Consider the following 20,284-nt stretch of genomic DNA (forward strand, 5'->3'; position numbering starts at 1 on the left):
CCAGAGTTTGGTGTGATGTAGTAGCCACTGCTACTCTTTGTTTGTTTACCTCCCACAGCCACTTGGAGTCCATTAGCAATGCCTTTGCCTCAGGAGGATTACACACACACACTGTATATGCACTCTGTCTTTCTTTCCCTCAGTATGTTTGGTTTTCACTGCGACTACAAGCTAAACTTACAGGTATCCCCCCTGTTACAGGAGTTATTTGTCAAAGCTTTTTGTTTGATACTGTACTCAACCACTGGGAAATGTAAGAGTTAAGTTTATTCATTGCTGGCATCCTCTCCAGAAGTGGTGCATGTGATTATGATATGTACATTTGCGTGAAGGTGTGTCCATCTTAGTGTTTACCCCCTTGATGAGAGTCGATTATAATGGATGGAGTCTTACCCATAATTTAGCTGTTTGATTCTGGAAGGGAATAAACAGTATCCACTAAATACAGTGGCAATAATTTTGGAAGGCCTTTCCAGTAGATGCTTTATTCAGATGTTGTCTCTCTCTTACCCATTTAGCTCATATATAATTTTTCAATAAATGCTAACCACAACAAACAACCCTTTGGCTATATATTTTTTTCTAAAACCTCAAGTATGAACAACTGACATTTATAGCCATATTTGTTCAAATAATTATGAGCACCACCTCATGACTAGAACTGTTGTTCAGTCCAACTGCTTTGCACTAGCTCTGATCTTTTATACAGTAGCATGCATTTGTTTTTAGCATGCATTTGTGTTTCCAAAACTCCTGAAGATTTGAAATAGTCTCACATTTTTGCTCTGATATTGGTCTCCACCATCGTGTCTCACGTCAAAAAAAAAAACAAAAAAAACCTTGAAATTGTCTGCCTTTTGGTGGTAAGATTTTAGCCAATTAAAGCACAGGCCTAGAGAACAGTTGGCAACCCTCTGGCTGCCTCCAGGATTGTTTTGGCCACTAGCAGATTGCCGCAGTCACCGCAGTTTACATAAAAGACTTGTCTGCAAGCACTCACTAACTACTAGATGAGCGGCAGTAAAGCTTGCAATGGTGTGATTCAAACCAGAAATGGAGAACAGTCACTTTCAGAAAAAAAGTTGTACCTCACCGCTGTAGACAACACATTTCAAAAAAGGTGCAACTTTTAATTTGAAGGCAAATGTTCAACGTTTCTGGTTTGCATCACACTTTTCACAGTTTCACTACCGTTTGGAGAGTAGTTGGCAAGTGTTTGCAGACAAGTCAACATCTTTTATGTGCATCTGTAGCAGTGTGCTAGCAAACAAAGCAATTGCAAGGAGCAATTATCCATCCATCCATCCATCCATCCATCCATCCATCCATCCATCTTCTTCCACTTTTCAGGGTCGTGTGTGTCCTGAGCAACATATACCTTGTTGTGACCAATTTCACCACCTCGCAACTACCAGCAACCATTTGTCAACTGGTCAAGGAATACACATTTTCCCCACTGACAAGTCTCTTTGTGTCGCTGGGGTTTTAGTAGTCAATTTCACAGTGACTACCATCAACTTCCACCAACCACTCACCAACCGGTTGGGGAATACACATTTTTCTCTTGCAGCCAGTTGGCAGATGGTTGCCAACTAGTCTCTAGGCCTGTGTGACAGGAGCTTTAGCAGACCTGAAAGCAGCTACCTGCTTTTGTCAAAGCAATGTTCTGAGTATTAAGCGTAAATCAAATTAATTAAGGCTAGAAGAACAAAGCAATATGTTAAAAGAAGCTTCAGCACTCTGTAGAGCTGAGGGGAACTGCATGATCTGGTGCTAATTGTCATATATTTTCATGTATGCAGTTATTAGAGTTTGTATTTCTTTTTTGACACAGTAGCCCATAGTTGCTTTAAGTGACCAACTGTCTGTACTTCAAATTCTCCCCAACAAGGTAGTGTTCAGTAAAATCAGTTTCAGTGCAAAAGGGAAGTAAATGTAATCAGCTAACAAAAAAACAATTATCAAAATCCAGCGTGTTAAAAAAAAAAAGTCATTTTTATATTTAATGTTACTAAAGAACTGTGACAGACAGATATTTGGTTGCATCATCCCAGCCTCATATGCATTGTTCTGTGTGACTTTTCATTTTAATTTTTTTTCTTTGTCAGACCACAAGTTACATTATTAGTGCATATTGAGTGAATACAAGTGGAAAGATACCAGACAATATTCAGCCCACAACAAATCATTTCATATTTGTCTCTTTGTTACATAACGACATGAATCATGGGGAGATCTTCTTTTTTTTTTTTCTTTTTAAGAAAAGATGATTTTGATCCTGACTATGTGCAGACAACTTCACCCAGCGGGGTCTGTACACAGAGAATGATGTTGCATTATAAGCAGTGATAAGCAGCCTCTCTCTTCCTCTCTCTCTTTCTCTCGACATCCCATAATGATACTCAGACAGACTCAGGCAGACACCCGCTCATTCCCGATTGGTAGAACTGTTGCCAGGGAGCGTTGCTGTCTCAACGTGGATAGAATCTGTTGTCTGGTACACTTTAAACATGAGAACAACTGCAGGATCTGAATATTTATAACGAAGGGACTGTTCATATTGAGATTGTATAGAGGTGACATAAGGAAAGGAGGAAGGATGTGCTCCGCCTCAGCTCGTTTCAAAATTTTGATTGAGTTTCCTTTTTTTAATGAATTTCTTTACTTCCAATAAAATATTTAGTAATGTTATTATGTTCATGTGCCTTCAAGATGATGCCTGTTAATGTGTTTACTTAAAAATTTTGTGACTTGCATCATGTGACCCCCCCCAACTTTACTTTGAGATTGAACTTAAACTGTTCCACAAAGTAATAAATGGTTAGTGCAGTCAAGATTGTTTCTGACTTTTATGGTTTTATGTTTGAATCTTACACCATTGTCATCTGGTAGACGGTTCTAGTATAAGTAGTAGTTAAAATCTGTGTGTGTGTGTGCGTGTGTTTGTTTGCCATCTGGCGAATCATCTCATTTCTTCATATTATTCAAATATGCCTGGACCTGCTGCTACAGTTAATAACACTGTGCGTAGGTATGAATTCTTGATTAAAATGGATGTAACACATTCCAACAAAATAGACGAGAGCCATTAGAACAGCGTTCGAATCTCATATCTGAACTCACAAACTATGCCTGCACATGCACACAAACATAGATGCACACATGCCTGATATGAAGTGCCAAAAGTCACAGTCGGGTATATTACGATGATTATAAAAACACGCCTTGGTATGCAGGAAACTTTGACATGGAAATGCAAACATACGGTAGCAAATGAGGACACAATGTACGGAGAGGCATGCGCGCGCACAGACACACACACACATACAGTCGCTCGTTTGGCAAACAAGTTGAAGGAGTTGGTGCCTTACATTTTTTCATCAGTGATGTGCAAAGTCTATATTTAATGCAGCCGTCAGGAGGTTGGAATTTGCATGCGTGTTTGTGTATGTATATGTGTGCTGTTATATTTCTCCACACTTTTGGACTTGTCATAATGTACATGTGCATGTGCCTTTTGTTTCATATTCATTCGTGCATACATTTTCACAGACATGCGGCTGTGTGTATGTGCAGTGTGGCACTCCACCGTCCTGTCTGCCTGACTCAACATATTCTCCGCTCACTCTCCTTTTCTCCCACCCCCCCACCCCCTTCCTCTTTTCCCTCACTCTCACCCCCTCCTCTCCATCCCGCTCTGCCTGGCTGGCACGTACATGCATGTCTGTAGACTCTGTACTGTGCTTGCTGCCGTGGCACGCGCCAACCTCACTGCAATGCAGCCCTGTGTGCATTAATTGGCAGAGAGACAGTGGGTACGTGGTATGCAGGGCGGGAAGGATAGAGAAAAGAAAGGGGAAGGCACGAGGCGATGTAAGGACACAGTAGTTACAATAACCGGTGGCTTGACCAATGGACAAGCAGTCTGGCAGGTTCACAGAGGGACAGACTGACAGACAAACAAACAGAATGTGTATTGCTGAGTGTGCACAGGGAGATTACCTGTGTGTGTAAGAGAGCAGGAGAGTGTTTGCAGATTTGTTTCTCCTGCGTTTCACTGTGCTTTTTGTGTGTGCTCGCTCATGTGTGCCTATATGTGCTGTGCAGATATCACACTGCTGGGCCAAAGCTGCCTAAACCAAATTCTGACTCACTGCATTCAACGCTTTGTGATATCCTCCCTTTCATATTTCCGCTGCAACTGAAGAGTAAAAGTTTGCTCAGTTTAGCACAACTTTCTCCACTTGAGGTTTCTTTGGCAAAGAATTGAGCGCAATGTGCCTTGATACTTTTTGGGGACGTGCTCACTTTCAGAAAAGCTCAGCTTGATATATATATATATATATATATATATATATATATATATATATATATATATATATATATATATATATACAATTTTTTTTTTTTTAAGATTGCGTATCCTGAGATGATAGGAGGTCTTCATATCTCGTCAAATATAACACAGCATGGCACCTGGGAGAGCTATCTCCATAATGTTATTTGGTTTTTACTCTTGACATGCAAAAAAAAAATTACACAACATTTGTGTGTATGCGTGTTTATATGCACACACATACTGTAAAAAAAATTTCTCTTACTCATCCGTTATGCATTTATATCCTCCCACACACAGCTTTCTGGAACTTATCCACTCTGGTAGCTGTTGTCCTTCTTTTAGCGGTTGTCCTGTCGCAGGCAGCGACATCTGGCTCCTGTCCTCCCTCATCCAGATCAAGTAACATTTAGAGAAGCTTTCTATGGGCTGGCCAAAAAAGTAACAACAGAAAACACAGAAATGTCACCTGAACAAGCTGAGCCACTGAAGCAGAGGCGTAAATTAATCATTTAATTCATCAATTCATGTAGAAATACAAAATAGTCTTGCATGAAGACTGCGCTTCTCTCTGTTTCTGTGTAGGTGTTTGGCAGAGATGTCCTTGCATGATTCAGAGAAAATACACAACACTTACTCAAAAGTAAAACCTCTTTTTTTTTTTTTTTAACTATTGTCTTACAAAGATGGTAAGAAAAATGGGAAATACCTTGACATGGGTGACTGTTTTTTTTTTTTTTTTTTTTCAACCTTTTCGATTCCACATTTAGAAGGATTTGAGGATTTACTGCATTGTGTACGTTACAGTTCCAGTTTAATAAAGCTTTGCTCTACCAAGATGTGACGCATTTTTTCCAGACTTGCGTCAAACTGGGCTATCAGAAGTTTCACTATTCGATGTCTCCTCAATTAATGGTGGATGTGACCTCTGTATGTGTTTCTCGTTTCTCTTTTTTTTTTTTGTCTTAGTCATTCCCCCCCTCTTTCTGTTAGACCATATATACATGTCTGTGTCCAAGAAGCAGAAGTTGCTTCAACCTAATTGTCTTTCTCTACTCGTACTGTCCTCAAATGACTTTCTCTCTGTCTCAACTCTCCCCTCCCGCCCTCCCTCCCTTGATTCTCTCTAGCTCTGCCCAGTCTCTGTCTCCGTCTGTAACTGTAGCCTGTGTTTTTCTCTCCCTCCCACTCCCTGCGACGTATAGATACTGCATTGATCAGACACACGCGCGCAGACACATGCGCACACACGTGCGCGCGCACACACACCGAGCCTCCCACTCCTTTCATCATTGATTCGCTCTGCTCTGTTCTGCTCTGCTCTGGCCTCTCTTTCTCTCCCCCCCATTGTCTTTCTCTCTCTCTCTCTCACTCTCTCGCTCTCACACACTCCCCCTATCTACAGCGGCACTTGTTGAATTCAACCCTTGGAGAACAGGGAGAGGGGAGAGAAACAGAGAGAGATAATGACAAGGAGGCAGAGGGAGGCTTTGAGACGGTGCTAGAGCAGACAGTTAGCAGAGAGAATAGGGCTTTGGAGGGTATAGAGATTGAAGATAGGCTGAGGGAAAACAGACAGAGAAAAGTCAGTCAGCAGAGAGAATCATCTTTGAGACAGTAGGAATGACACTTTAAGTGAAAGAAAGAGTCGACCAGACGGAGTACATCTGAGTGCTCTCCTTCTGTCTCTAACTACTCCTCTCCTGTCCTGGTCCTGACTGCTGCTGGTGTGTTGTGTGTGTCAAGGCTCCATGGTGTGCTTTAACCAGAAGACTGGCTTACACAGGTCAGAACTGTCTGGGATAACAGTGAGCACTCTTTTTGTGCATTTGTGCATGTGTGAGAGACTGTTAGCAGAGGAAAAGGCATGTACTGGTTTCTCCAGGTGAGTGCTTGCGTGCCAGAGTACACAGTAATTTCCCTATGCAGCTTGTACTGCATGTGCGCGTGTGTCTTCATGCATGCACGCTTTTATGTAAGTAAGCCACAGTGCTTGCCTGTCTGTATGGAGTGCATGAAGTGGGAGAGAGAGAGAGAGAGAGTGTGTGTGAGAGAGAGAAAGAAAGAGAGAGAGAGGCGGTGACATCTTTTTCAGTTTGTATTCCTGGAAACTGTTCTGCAGCATTGCTCAATAGTGAAACTAGTGCGTATATGTACGTATGTGTGGGTTGGTGGGAAGACAAAGGCAATTATAGAAGGTTCAGGGCTGGAATGAAGGTGCAGATATGCTGGGAGAGTTTTACTGAAAAGGACTTAACAAAACTGTCAAAGTTAATGTTAAGTTGTGTCTTTCAGTGGGTTGTTGTCTAGCTAGAGCTCCGACAGAGGACAAATGCCACAGTGTCAGCAAAATCCTGGAAAATCTATGGCATGAAAAACAGGTTGTATTCAGTGTCGGGGTTTTTTTCTGAGAAAAGTTAAGCCATACAGGCTGTCAAAGTCCGTGCTGTGGGTAAATTGGTCTGGATGCATTAAGTGTGATAAGTGGAATGGGTACAAGATTCTTGGAATTTAAGTAATGTAAAACAACATAGCCTTAAGGTATTTCACAACCTTCTATGCACTGTAGGCACAGCATTGTGTTGGTTTTTTTTTTCTTTCTCTGTGGAGTGACTTGACTCCTCCTTTTTCTCTCCTGCCTCAACTCTCTCACCCACTATCTCTGCATATCCATCTTTCTTTCGCACACCTCTCACTTCTCCCTCAACTGCATTCGCTTTCTCACTTCATCTCAACTCTATTTTCATTCTTACTCTTTGCTTTTTCTAAGACCCTCTCAGTTTTTCTGTTCTCACCCCTCTACCTCCCTCTGGCATGTCTTTTCATCTTTCACACGTTTTCTTTTTTGCTCTTCCATTTGTCAGTGTGTTTTCCTTCTTCGGCGCATTTGCCATACATTTTTTTTGTTTCACTTTGTTATTACAGATGCCTCTCTCAGTGGCAGAGTCTGCAGTGAATATCTGAAGCCCCATCTTCCTTCCACTCTGTGGCCATCATGTCCCAGCTGCTCCATGTGGAGATCCCAAACTTTGGAGCTACAGTTCTGGGCTCCCTTAATGAGCAGCGCCTGCTGGGACACTACTGTGATGTATCCATACTGGTTAAAGGTTGGTTAGCAGAAAATATCTTATTATTGCTATATTAATCACAGAACTTTAACACAGCACTAACATTTTCACCAATATTCTTGACTTGTTTTTCTCAACCAGGTCAGGCTTTCAAAGCCCACCGGGCTGTTTTGGCCGCCAGCAGCCTCTACTTTCGTGACCTCTTCAGCAGCTCCACCAAGACCCAGTTTGAGTTGCCTTCCTCAGTCACACCTGCTTGCTTTGAGCAGATCCTCACTTTCTGCTACACAGGGAAGCTAACAATGGCAGCTAGTGAACAGCTGGTGGTCATGTACACAGCTGGCTACCTCCAAATTCAACATATAGTTGAAAGAGGCATGGACCTAATGTTTAAGGCAAACTCACCTCACTGTGACTCACAGACAACAGGGTCCTTAGAAGAAACGGGATCTGAGCCACAGAGTCCTTGTAATAATGGTAACGGCCTAGCAGTGGCTGCCCTTTTGGGAACCCCGGGCTGGTCTTCGTCTCTGCTCATACCGCAACGTAAGATCAAACTAGAAGGGGGTGAGCCAACACCCCTGACAGTACCTTCAACACCAAGTAAGACTTCATCTTCAGAGTTGGGGAGTCGACTGGCGAGGGCCGGCTCACTGTTCTACACAACAGCTGGAGGGACCCCTATCCCTGGTATGCCTCCTTTCAACCTTCAGGGGTCTAGTGGTGGAGCTGGAGGAGGAGGAGCAGGAGGTGACAGGTCTAGTCCTGGAGCATCCAGTCTGCCCACCACTGACAGTCCCACATCCTACCAGAACGAGGATGAGGAGTTTGAAGAAGAACCCTACGATGGGATTGCAGAGGAGGCCTATAGTCATCTCTATGGACGTTCAGCCAACCCCTATGGGAGTGAGTATTGTGTTATATGTTTCTTTAATGTCCTTGTGAGGTATTGACAATGCTTAGGAGTGTATGAAACACCAGTGGCCTGCCATACGTAGCTATGCTATTAAAAATTTGTCTGTAAAAGTCAGTAACAAATGCAAAATTTTTAGCTTAAAGCAGAGTCAAGGATTTCACAGCACTTCACGCTTAAAGCAAGTACTTTCCAAGTTCAGGACTTTGATAAAGTTTCAATGGAAACTTTAAATTTCTAGTCATGTAAAATCTGATTTGGTGCATTACTTTCTCAACTGCCCTTGGCTCACGTGGAAGAAACTCATTTGATATCAATCTAAAAGTAAAACTCAGGGTGACTTGGAGAAACTATAAATGTAGGGTTTATCCAGAGCTCTTATGTGTTACGTGTTGTGCCAAAAAACCCCCCCCCAAAAAAAAAACCGGATGCACATTCATTTCATCCCAGTTACCTTATTTAATCTTTTATGCATCATGTGTCCTGCGCATCTTTCAAAAGCAGGATGTTGTGCCTCCAGTCTGTGTGTGTGTGGGGGTTCTCTCAGCTTAAAGATAGCTTTATGGAGTTATGATTGAAGTGCATCGTGACCAACAACATGTTCCTTATCACAGCTACACCAGCCAGACCATACTGCTTTTCTATTATGGCTTTCTGCCACAGTTTTGCACTGGTGTAGATTTTCATGCAGGCGTAAATGGTTTGCATTCACATAAACACACAGACAGGGTACCTATGGATAGTCATAAACTCATAAATGTATACACACACACACTCCACGCTCCTTCATTCTTCACATCCTGCAGCTCAAAGGCAGGTTTGTCAAATTCTAGGGTTTCACATATTTATAAAATCCACTCTATCTGCAATCAGTCAGAGCACCCCAGGGTGACATTGTAGGATATTTGAGAACCATGCACATCTTTCCTCTGTGTGTGTGTGTGTGTGTGTGTGTGTGTGTGTGTGTGTGTGTGTGTGTGTGTGTGTGTGTGTGTGTGTGTGTGTGTGTGTGTGTGTAGCTGTGCACATACAAATGGATTAATCTACACCTTTCGCCATGTGCATGTGTGTCTGGCAATTAATGGATAAATTTCTTCTATTCTGTGCGTGCGTGTGCAGGAGAAGCGTGCATGTGTGCACACTCACAAGTTATCTTAGAGGTTTAGAGGAAAACATTTTGTGAGTTAGAACCCAATACTCAGCTTTGGATATGTCCCCCCCTCCAAAACTAAAGATGCTGATGCTGCACCATGACTTATCTAGGATGCATCTGCAATGCTCTAAAACATTTATGAAACACAACAAACTTCTATGAGATTACCCCAACCTGCTTTACTAATTATAGCTTCTATTTTGGTGAGGATACACAAGGGTAGGCATGGACAATCATTTTGTTTAGGATTCTTTTATTCCGATAAATTGATGGATATGTGTGCATTTTTATATGTCTGTTTTTAAATAAACTTCTTTTTCTTATCCTAAAATCTTTCTGTTCTTCGTCTCTTTCATTAGTCCAAGACAAGCCGGAGATGGCATCATTGCCCTTGTCCTTGGAGAACCGCAACTGCGTGCTGATCCGCAGGGACCTTGTGGCGTTGCCTGCAAGCCTCATAAGCCAGATAGGCTACCGGTGCCATCCTAAGCTCTACACTGAGGGGGACCCTGGAGAGAAGCTGGAACTAGTAGCTGGTAGGCACACACAAAGCAATAACGAGTCCACTCACAACACATTTAGAAGCCAACATTTCGCCATGCAGTAATTCCCAGAGATTCACTTACATAGGCGATGAGTTTGGAAGGTGTTAAAATTCAATTTAAAAATACATTTAACTACATGAATTTAAAGTCATAAATTCAATAGAGGGCTCATTGTCAAGTTTACAGTTCCCAAAATTTTTCATGGAGCTGGGCAAAGAACACCATCCATTAGATAATTTACCCCCCCAGCCGTGTGACCTTTATTCATAGTGAAAATAATGATCAACTGCATGTAATCAGTCCTCTTTGTCCAATATGAGACTACTGCCAGAGAATTACTGCTCATTCACAGCGACTTGACTATACGTAAGTGCTAAAGAATTTGATTAAGGCAGTTTGGTTAAATTATGTTTACAACTCAGTACCATTTAATTGAATTCATATTCCTAATTAAAAGGCTTTTCACAAAAGCATTGTCTGACCCATGTTAAACCCAGGTCAAGAGACGGTCAGGAGGCCAGCGCCACATCTCTGTCAGTCTAGCTGAAAGTAATAAAATAAAGCTGCAAGTTTCTTTACAGAGATTTAAGGCTGAGACAGAAGGACCATCTCTGCACCCATCCAACCATCTCTGCAGTTATCATCAATCCTTATGGAAGAGTAGCTAGACAGAAGTCACTCTGGAGTAAAAAGCATATGACTGCCTGCCGGGAGTTTGCCAAATGGCCCTTACAGAGCTCTGAGAGTATGAGGGAAAATACTTTTTTGGTATGATAAGACAAAAATTGAACTCTTTGGTCTGGCTGCCACATTACGCTTTTGGCAATCAGACCAGAGACTTTCAAAGAGAACAGGTACAACTCACCATGTAGGTAATACAAATTCCACAATAGAACATGGCAGAAAATGTTATATCAATTCGGTACCGAATCTTTCCTGACAAAAGACTAAAGTCTGAGTGCTTCCCAGCGTAATTTACAGACAGCTGAACACAATAACAGGAGTACGTGCAAGTCGCGGTGAATAATCTAAAACTTGAGTGGTATAAGAGTTCATGTATGAATGTGGAAGAGATGATGTTGGAAAGAAAGCGAAATCAAACAATTTAATCGCGTGCTGCTTTTGTCACCTTCTGTTCCTCTCCTAATTTCTGATTCCATTTTGGTTAAGTCATTAAAGATCTCCTTGAATGTGGACTTCAAATGTAGAAAAGACTACAAAGTGAACCGGTAATTGGGACAAAGAGAGGAGGGCCTTCTAAGACAAAGAAGTTGGCTCTAGTGTGAGCATGTTTCACAGATTCTTTTTGTTTTGTTTTGGGGTTTTTTTTTTTTCCAACACAGGCACACAAGTATTTATGACTCGAGGCCAACTGATGAATTGTCATCTGTGTGCTGGTATCAAACACAAAGTCTTGCTCCGCCGTCTCTTAGCCACATTCTTTGACAGGTGAGTATGAAAACGCACAAATAAGAAATAAACTGTTTAAGGATTAGACTCTTAGATTTGACTTCTGTGTATGATTTCAACACTACTGCTGTTGTCACAAACCAACTTTCACACTCCATCTGTGGCCATGTTGTGCAATGCGGTTGTGTGTGCTCCCATGTTTATCTACTGTATGTGCATGTTGCTGACTCTGCCCCCTGGTGTTGACTTTGTATCCCTGCAGAAACACTTTAGCCAATAGCTGTGGGACAGGTATCCGTTCTTCTACTAGTGATCCCAGTAGGAAACCCCTGGACAGCAGGGTCCTCAACGCTGTCAAACGTAGGTTTTTTTGTCCAGATTATCTTATACTTGATAGAAGTGATGGAAGTTTCACTGACCTTTGCTGTATTCTTTCTTTTTTCCAGTCTACTGTCAAAATTTCAACCCTAACTTCAAGGAGAGTGAAATGAATGTGATTGCTGCTGACATGTGCACAAACGCGAGGCGGGTCCGCAAGCGATGGTTGCCCAAGATTAAGTCCATGTTGCCTGATGGCATGGATGTGTACCGTGCAGGAATGGGCATGAGTGCTGCTATGGGTCTGGGTCTGGCACTGGGTGCCCCTCAGTCAGGGTTACCCCTCCCTTTCGAGGCCGACTTCAAGACCTTAGAGCAAAGGTTGTATCCTGATCGTAAGGACCCTCTCAGGACTCACCCACCCCTGGCAGAAGGCAGCCCCGGGTCTGGGGTGGCTGGAGCAGAAGCTGAAGATGAAGGTGAAGGAGTAGTACAAGAGGAACAGGAAGAAGATGAGGATGAAGCTAGGTTAGAGAGTGTAGATGGGTCACTGAGGCCTCCAGCTTTGATCCCAGGAGCTGAGGCAGGCAACTGTGGCGACACACCGCCTGAGCAGGAAGTGGAAAATTTTGGACAAGGTGTGAGGGTGAACGGACAGTGAATGTCCTTTTAGGCTGTCTCTTACATTGTGAAATCACAGCATTTTCTTTTGCTTGCTCTTTTTCACCATCTCATCCACCACTCTTCCTTCTCCTCTGTGCTTCCTCAACGGGAATTTTTCAGCACAAGAAGCTACACTCACTGATCTTATAATACAGGAATTTGTCGCACATGCATGCGCACACGTGTGCTTGTGTGTTCCCATAATTACTGCTAGTGGAAGTAGAACAGTGTTCTTAGAAGTAGACACAGGCATGGCATTAGCACTTTGAAAAAGTCAACCCTTTCTGCTCCACCCCTTTCTTAGTATACTCAGTATGTACTCAGTGTTTTGGCATCCGCAACATTATTACAAAGGCCTGGTAGCAGAACAAATGGCTGTAATGATTCATCATTCAAGCGCAATACTAAAGCAACAGCTGCTTTGCTGGTGTGTACACTGATTTGCAAACTGATTCCATTTTCTTGGAAAGCTGCATCAGAAACTAACCCATGTAACCTTGGGGAAAACAAATCTGGAAAGAGCAATGTTGACCACTTCATGTTACATTACTGTATAATAAATATGTATGAATGTATAACCTTGATGGTTTTGCAATTTAAGGCCATGCACTGTATTAGCAACATTAAACAAAACTATTTTCCTCCCTGTTAAATCAGTTTGTGTGATTTGAAAAAGAAAGATAAAACAGTCATGTCCAGGGTCCGCAATCTGAAAACAACTCTATCACATGGAGTTGTTTTTTCACGCATATTTGCCCATGACATATTGAATTAGATTGTCAATGTGATGCCTGTGTCTGCTCCAGACCACTCCTCCCAACCACACATGCATACAGATACGCATATTTCCTAAACTATGGATAATAGCCTTGAATATCTGCACCAGTGTATTCAAAATACATGGTCTAAAAACAGTGCTTTTTAACTTTGGAAGAAGAAAAAAACAAAAAAAAAAACAAAGACCTTTTAGATCACGCCATTCTGTTCTGGAGATACAGAGAGAGACTTGGACGAAGAACATGCACTAAAAATCCAAGCTTGCATGCGTTAATACAAACAGTGGATACAAAGAATTACTGAAAAACAGCAACAAAGCCACAAACCTGCATCTAAATAAGATAACAGCTACTGTTGCCTCGAGATATGCTGTTAATGCGCAAAAGGACTTTCTCCGTTTCTCACTGGATCTGACCTCAGTCTGACACATGTTAGAACTGATCAGGGTGTGACCCAGGATTTACACAATATCAGATGGACTTTCTGTTTTTTTTGTTTTGTTTTATTTTATTTTATTTTTTTTTTAAACTAAGGAGTGTGCCGTGCCCATGAGCAGAGGAGACTGGATATATGGAGTAGTAAGAAGTGCACTACACTGGGCGGTAAAAGAAAGCATGTGAGAGAGAAGCACTGTTCCACCTTGATGTGGTGGTGGTGGTGGTGGTGGTGTGATATGCACCAATACTACACAGTCCTGCTTCCTACCTGTGTGTGTGTTTGTTTGTTTTACTGTTTGTTTGTTTTTTGGGGGCGGGTGGGTAAATTATTGAATCAAACTTATAAGAGCAATTTATGCTGGCTTATTTGCATTTGCACTCAAGAAGGTAAAAGGCCGAGAAGCTGAGGAGGTAAAGTGGACCTTTCATGAGAGACTGTAACAACAACAGCACCTGAAACGAGTCTTTCTGACAACGACTGTTTCGACATTTTGGAAAGGGGCGAGAGAAGCAAAGTCAGACAGGGACTTTTAACCTGCATTCGTCATACCCGTTTTCTTATTTTTAATATCTGTTTTCACGCTCGATGCCTACGCAGGCCGAGCAGCCTTTCTTTATTGTTTCATGCATACAGCTCTTCCCTTTATCTGATTGCATTTCCCTATCAGCAATGAAAGCACAGAAGAGACCATTCGTTTAACTGAGCGAGCGGAGCGTTATTTTTAAGCCACCGACATTTGGGAAACTTTGTGTAAAGTGGTTTTCTGCTATACAATGTTGTAGCTTAAATTAAGAACTTATATATTCTCTGAATATATGCTGTGCCACTTCAAAGGCTGGGCCAGATTATTCTCTGTCTGTGCTCTTGTTTCGGGGTCTTTAGGGGAAGCTTTAAGATGGCCCTGCACAAGAAACAGGGTTATAATTGCACTAGGTCGTATTATTGAGATTTGCAGCGTGTTTATTTTCTTTAGGAATAAATGCGATCTGCCATAGATGAAACAGGACTGTGACAGAATGGCTGACATGATGGCTGGATGAATGTAATCTGTAGCACTGCTTTGGTGAGGGTCCAAGCTTTGACTGAGTATAGTAAAATATTGAATCTCTCTCTTTGTTATATGATTCAATTGCATTCTTCAAAATAGGCCATAATATAAAATTAATATGACTGTGAGGCTGGGTGATGTTCCAACCTAAAGCTTTATTGATGTAGTGATTTTTAAAAAAAAGAAAAAAAAAACTGCGAATAGGTCTTCCAGTGTAGTGAACATCAGGGAGCTTTTTTCCCTGTTATGTGCAAAACAGAGCAACGTTCAAATACAGTGCAGGCTTTTTTTTTACTCTGTTCTTTATTTTAGCTTTTTTAACTTGAGATTTAACAAACTGTATCTTAATATCATTTTTCTTTTTTTTTCTTTTTTTTTCTGAAGGTTTTCTTGCAGGAAAATGAAAATATTCAGTTGTCTACATGAGCCACTTAATGTCTGATCACTTCTGGTTACGCCAATCAAAGTAACAGATTTGAAAAATGGATATGTGTAGCCTATATTTTGGAAAATATACAAAATATCTGTTATAGCTTAAAGAAAAAAAGAATAAAACCTTTGTACTCAGTTGCTAAACTGAACAGTGAGTGTAAGATACATTGTATTTAATATTTCTTTGTATTTTCATATAAAATAAATCTTTGCTTTTGATCTTTTTGAATAGAGGCTGACTCTCGCATAGCTACTAAAAATATATGGGGAATACGAGCTCAGCTGCAGTTAAAATAAAGCAGTAAATAATAATGGGTGGGAAACATGGATATGTTCCACTGTAGTATTAAAGGGGTGGTGGAGCAGTGCCTTAGACTGTGAATGTGTGGGTGTGGATGCGTGCCATTACTTTGTGTTCAGAAGCAAATCAGACCTAAAAAAAAAAAAAGTTTATATATATATATATATATATATATATATATATATATATATATATATATATATATATATATATATATATATATATATATATATATATATATATATATGTGTGTGTGTGTGTGTGTGTGTGTGTGTGTATGTCATGGAATACAGATAACAGCATGTTTTTCCCATTTTCAAGTTTAAAAAATCCGAATTATTTAATTTTTATAATAATTTCATATTGTAAATTACATTAATATCACATTTAGTAATATAATAATCTATTCACCTTTTTTCTTACTTTATGTTTTGCATCATGTTAGATCACCAGCCCAGTATTACATAGTTACAGCACAGCTCTTAAAGAATTTGGTGGTACAGCCTTAAAAAAATGAAATAATATATAATACTGATTCTAGTCAAAGCTGCTCAACAATTGATTTACGCATTTATGGTGAGGCTTTTTTTTCCTTTTCTTTCTTTAAACACAATTTCCTCATTAAGTATCTGTTTTGACCAGCTTGTTCCCTTTTTCTGCTCCACTGCAAAACAAAGCCATCAAAAAAATATTAATCCTTCAAGACTGCTTAGGGTCTGTTCTTTTTCTTGTGCAGGGTAAATGAACGATGTTGCACTATAAACGGAGAAGTTTCCAGAGAATGTCATGGCTAACCCTTGGGAAGATGAGCTCTATTTGAAGTGGCTAAAAGAGAAAGTCCTATTATGTCTATGTTATGTATTTGACATGTTTCTCACTTGTGTCAAACTTGTTTCCTTGGATGATTATTGAAAAGAGGGTATTTTGGAAAAATATTTTGTTGCAAATAAATTCCTCCTTACTTTGCATCTAGCTTTGCCCCACCCCCACACACACACTCACATACACGGACACAGTAGTTTTTGTTGCAGTAACTGGTTCATCTATTAAAAACAATACATTTATATGCAAAGAGATACTTGTATCATAAAATGCATGCCATTCAGACACTCACAGTAACCCAATGAAACCTCTGATCTTTATGCACCGTGTATTTTATGCTGAATAACTGTTGTCACTGTTAGTAAACAAAGATTGAGGTGTCCTGTGGTGAGCAGGGCTGTATTTTTATTATACAACCTGGCCTTTCTTTGAATGTTTGCATAAAGTTACATTTCTTGTAGTAATGACAGCAAAGTAGTGATGAAAAGTGGAATACAGAGACCAAGTACACAGTTTAGTGTGTTCACAGTTCAGCACACAGAAAATGCACTGAAGGTTTGTATGTGTATTTATGTGTACACGACGCCAGCACTTTAGAACTACTTAGAAAAGTGAGAGGAAAAATACAGAGAGGAACCAGGGGTTAGGCAAATGAGGGGGTAAATGCAACTTTTAAAGCCATGTGTTCAGAGCGCTGACAATCAGAATAGGGATGAGACCCAAAGTGCACTATGGGAGATATGATATGACTTGCTATGTGCTCTTGCTGTTTGCTTTGTCTTTCTCCAGCTTGCTTCGGTCTGTGCTAGCTTCCTTTCCAGAGTGGAGGGACACGGTGATGTGAACTCCAGCCTTCTTGGTTATAAGTGTATGTCTTTACAACAAGGACTGAGTCATACTTTGGTGCTTTGCAAACAGAGCTGTCCCCATGTTGACATGGACCATATCTGTCATGCTCTGGTAAGCATGGTCCGAATGTGGTCCTAAGCCTGGGTTTATTGATAACCCTTTGATGGACAACAACCCTTCACTGATCATGGTAATGTTCTTCACTATCAGCAGGGCTTGGATCAGACAAACTGGGATGGGACATTTTCAGTGTCAATACTGCTTTATGTTTCAAATGAAAAAAAAAATGTTTCAATGTTTATGCGCCTTCTTACTCAAGCATCAATAATATATACAACAGAAATGCAAGTTGCCACTTTTGATGTAATCTACCTTTCATTCCCATCATATTTGCCATCACCAAGAGTACCCAATTTCTTTAAATGCAATACAGAAAAATCTGCTTTCTAATAAAAGTCCTTACTTCACCTTATACCGTCTTTTGTCTCTCTTTGCATTTGCTTGGCTGCCTCTAGAAATCCAACTAGTGTTGAGGATACACTTGAAATATTCTTGCAACTTGCAGTGTATTGTAGATCTGCATAACTGCAAACATGTAAGTAATGAGATTCCAGCAGAAAGAAGACCAGATAGTGAAAATAATAATTCTCACTGTCTGTGCCACTGAGCTGTGAAATGCTTGTGTCATTAAAAATGGTGTTAAATTTTGCTGGATGAGGCACTGGAATTCCTTCAAAGATGAACACACATTATACAGCCAATTTTATTTCATGGAGGAGCAGATTTAACAGAGTTTGAATATTTGCAACATTTCTTTTTGAAGATATGATGCATGAAAAAATCGTGATTCCTAACTCCTTGATCGATTCAAGAAGCTCGGATCAGATCAGGCAAACTGGGATGGGACACATTTGTGTGCTTTTCAAATATGTGTCAGTGTGTGTGTGTGTCCATATCTATATCTGTATATCTATATCTATATCTATACCTATATCTATCTCTCTCTCTCTCTCTCTATATATATATATATATATATATATATATATATATAAACTCTGGAACATGCTCGACACTATGAGCTGAGAATACCGCATCGAGCTGCCTTCTCATGCTGCTCTGGTATCTACTCGTCGTCCTGGTAGTTTTTTATTTCCGCGGCGTGTGTTTAGCGGTCCTGATGTAGCTAAACAAAACTTTGTCTCAGGTACACACGAGCAAGGAATAAACGAATACAAGAGCTCTGTAGAAAAAAAAAATTTAAATTCACTATGAGTGACGACGCGGACAACCCTCCTGAGAGGGAAATGAAGGTATGTTTCTGTTAAATTTACTTGGCAGGTTAGCATGTCTAAGTTACCTTTTCAATTCATCTTCAATGTTGTGGCTAGCTTAGCTAGCTGGCTAGCTGGTCGTGGGTTATGTTTTTTGCTTTAGGTAACCTTATCCCTAAGGTATTTACTGAAGTGTAATAACTGCTTTGATACAATAAAACAGCAAAGACTTTTAAAACGGTTTAAAAGGCCTGTAATTCAAAGTTATTACAGCACTTGTATTGATGCCACTTTCTAGCACGCTACGCTAGCACCGTAGATAGATAAGTTAAACACCCCATGTTAGATGGCTTAGACCAGCTCATCTTGTATTTGTAAAATTATGTGATACATGTTGGTGTTGCTGTTGTTTTGTTTTGTTTTGTTTTTTTAATTTTATTTAGTGCTATAATATCACTAAATGTCCTGCATCGATAGCTAACATGACATGATAGCATGTTAGCATATTGCTAATCATAAAATCAGTATTTCAACTGTGTTAGATGGATTTTTAGCTATCTGTATTGTCACGCGTCGAGCTGAAAACAAGCATTTCTTTTATGTTTCACGCCTCAGGCTCACCAAATATGTTGTTAACCGTGTTTATTTACAGTATATTATTCTGTCTTGAAGACGTAGTGTTTGCGTCTACCTAACCAGAACCACAGATTGTTAGTGGTTCATAAACGGCCACTATGAAGTAAAAGTGTTTTGTATTTATTTATGTATTTCAGGATTTTCAGTTTCGTCAGATGAAGAAAACCAGAGTGTTTGAGCCTGCTGAAGATTTGCCAAAAGACAGATCCAGCCTTCTTACCGTCTCAAATAAATATGGTTTAACTTTTGTGGGGCTTGACAGAACATTCAAGGTGTACTTAACTCGAGATATTTTGGCTGCTGACAAAGCAGATGGCAACTCCAACGAAATAGGTATGAATATGACTGTAGATGTTTGGAGTGTGTTTTTATCCTTTCATTGTTGCACCATATTGTCATATTAGTGACTGGTGACCCACCTTTTTTTGTATAATAAATAATTTTACTATTTCACTTTCGACTATAATCTTACTTTCTGTTCTAGTCAAAGGGATACCAGCACTGGCTGAGGTGACCGTGGAACTGGTTCTGCACCATTTGGCTCTCAGTTGTGATGAGCTCACACTGTCAGTGTGTGGCATGTCTGATGAGGCTGGTTTGTCGCTCACATTCTATGATGTCCGTACATTCATGAACAAGGTAGTTATTTCAGTCAGTCCACTTAATGTGCTAACACAAACAAACATCATAATGTGTCTTGCTCGGGTGTCCTGCTAACAAATTTCACCTTGTCTGCTAAATTTCGTGATTGCGCTCTGATTTTTGTTTTCATTTGTATTCCTTTGCTGTTCCAGGGAAGACCACAGAAGCTACCGTTTGCATCCCACCAGCCAGCTGTAGCATCTGACGTCTTAGTGCAGGACCTGAAGTGGAATCCTGCTCAGGCATCCGTGTTGTCTGCTTGCCTTTCTGATGGCAGTATGCTGATTTTGGATGTTACTGACAGTGCCAAGGTGCAGGCCATGCTGCCTCCTTCAAGTGGAATCACCTGCAGTGAGTGACTCTGTTAACATGATTGCTGAACTTACCTGCAGCTCATATCTCTGATGTGGCTCAGTTTGCTTGCTTTGTTTGCCACAGTTTGCTGGAGCCCAAAAGGAAAGCAAGTTGCTGCTGGAAAAATGGATGGCACAGTCACACAGTATACACCAGTAAGTGAGCATAAATTATTTTTGAATTGAAGCTAAAATGCTCAACAGTCTTTGAAAGCTACAGGAACTGATTTTTCTCTTCAAAAGGGACTAGAGGAAAAGAAAGTCATCCCATGCCCACAGTTCTTCACCATTGGTGATCCCGTCAAAGGT

The 20,284-nt window shown here is 40.6% G+C and overlaps 2 protein-coding genes across 8 annotated transcripts in view; both read left to right on the forward strand.

Annotated features, from left to right (window-relative positions):
* Window positions 1–15,535, forward strand: part of nacc2 (NACC family member 2) — a 30,207-nt gene extending 14,672 nt beyond the window's left edge. Inside the window, exons 1-7 of one of the 4 annotated variants that reach the window (XM_030742675.1) lie at window positions 5,988–6,122; window positions 7,262–7,443; window positions 7,546–8,310; window positions 9,830–10,006; window positions 11,359–11,464; window positions 11,688–11,785; window positions 11,872–12,474. In XM_030742675.1, coding sequence (XP_030598535.1) covers window positions 7,332–7,443; window positions 7,546–8,310; window positions 9,830–10,006; window positions 11,359–11,464; window positions 11,688–11,785; window positions 11,872–12,404 — 1,791 coding nt within the window. In that variant the 5' untranslated portion in view covers window positions 5,988–6,122; window positions 7,262–7,331 and the 3' untranslated portion in view covers window positions 12,405–12,474. Of the gene's footprint in view, window positions 1–5,987; window positions 6,123–7,063; window positions 7,444–7,545; window positions 8,311–9,829; window positions 10,007–11,358; window positions 11,465–11,687; window positions 11,786–11,871; window positions 12,475–13,439 lie in introns of those variants that run through there. The other 3 variants (XM_030742678.1, XM_030742674.1, XM_030742677.1) reach the window with 3 other exon arrangements.
* Window positions 15,536–18,220: 2,685 nt separating this feature from the next.
* nup214 (nucleoporin 214) overlaps window positions 18,221–20,284 on the forward strand; it is a 33,042-nt gene continuing 30,978 nt past the window's right edge. For all 4 annotated transcript variants that reach the window (XM_030742537.1, XM_030742540.1, XM_030742538.1 and 1 more), the window contains exons 1-6: window positions 18,221–18,383; window positions 19,118–19,313; window positions 19,465–19,619; window positions 19,775–19,973; window positions 20,061–20,131; window positions 20,219–20,282. In XM_030742537.1, the coding sequence (XP_030598397.1) occupies window positions 18,342–18,383; window positions 19,118–19,313; window positions 19,465–19,619; window positions 19,775–19,973; window positions 20,061–20,131; window positions 20,219–20,282 (727 nt within the window). In that variant the 5' untranslated portion in view covers window positions 18,221–18,341. The remainder of the gene's footprint in view (window positions 18,384–19,117; window positions 19,314–19,464; window positions 19,620–19,774; window positions 19,974–20,060; window positions 20,132–20,218; window positions 20,283–20,284) is intronic.

The sequence above is a fragment of the Archocentrus centrarchus genome, chromosome 12 (assembly GCF_007364275.1).
Source record: "Archocentrus centrarchus isolate MPI-CPG fArcCen1 chromosome 12, fArcCen1, whole genome shotgun sequence".
Classification (NCBI taxonomy): domain Eukaryota; kingdom Metazoa; phylum Chordata; class Actinopteri; order Cichliformes; family Cichlidae; genus Archocentrus; species Archocentrus centrarchus.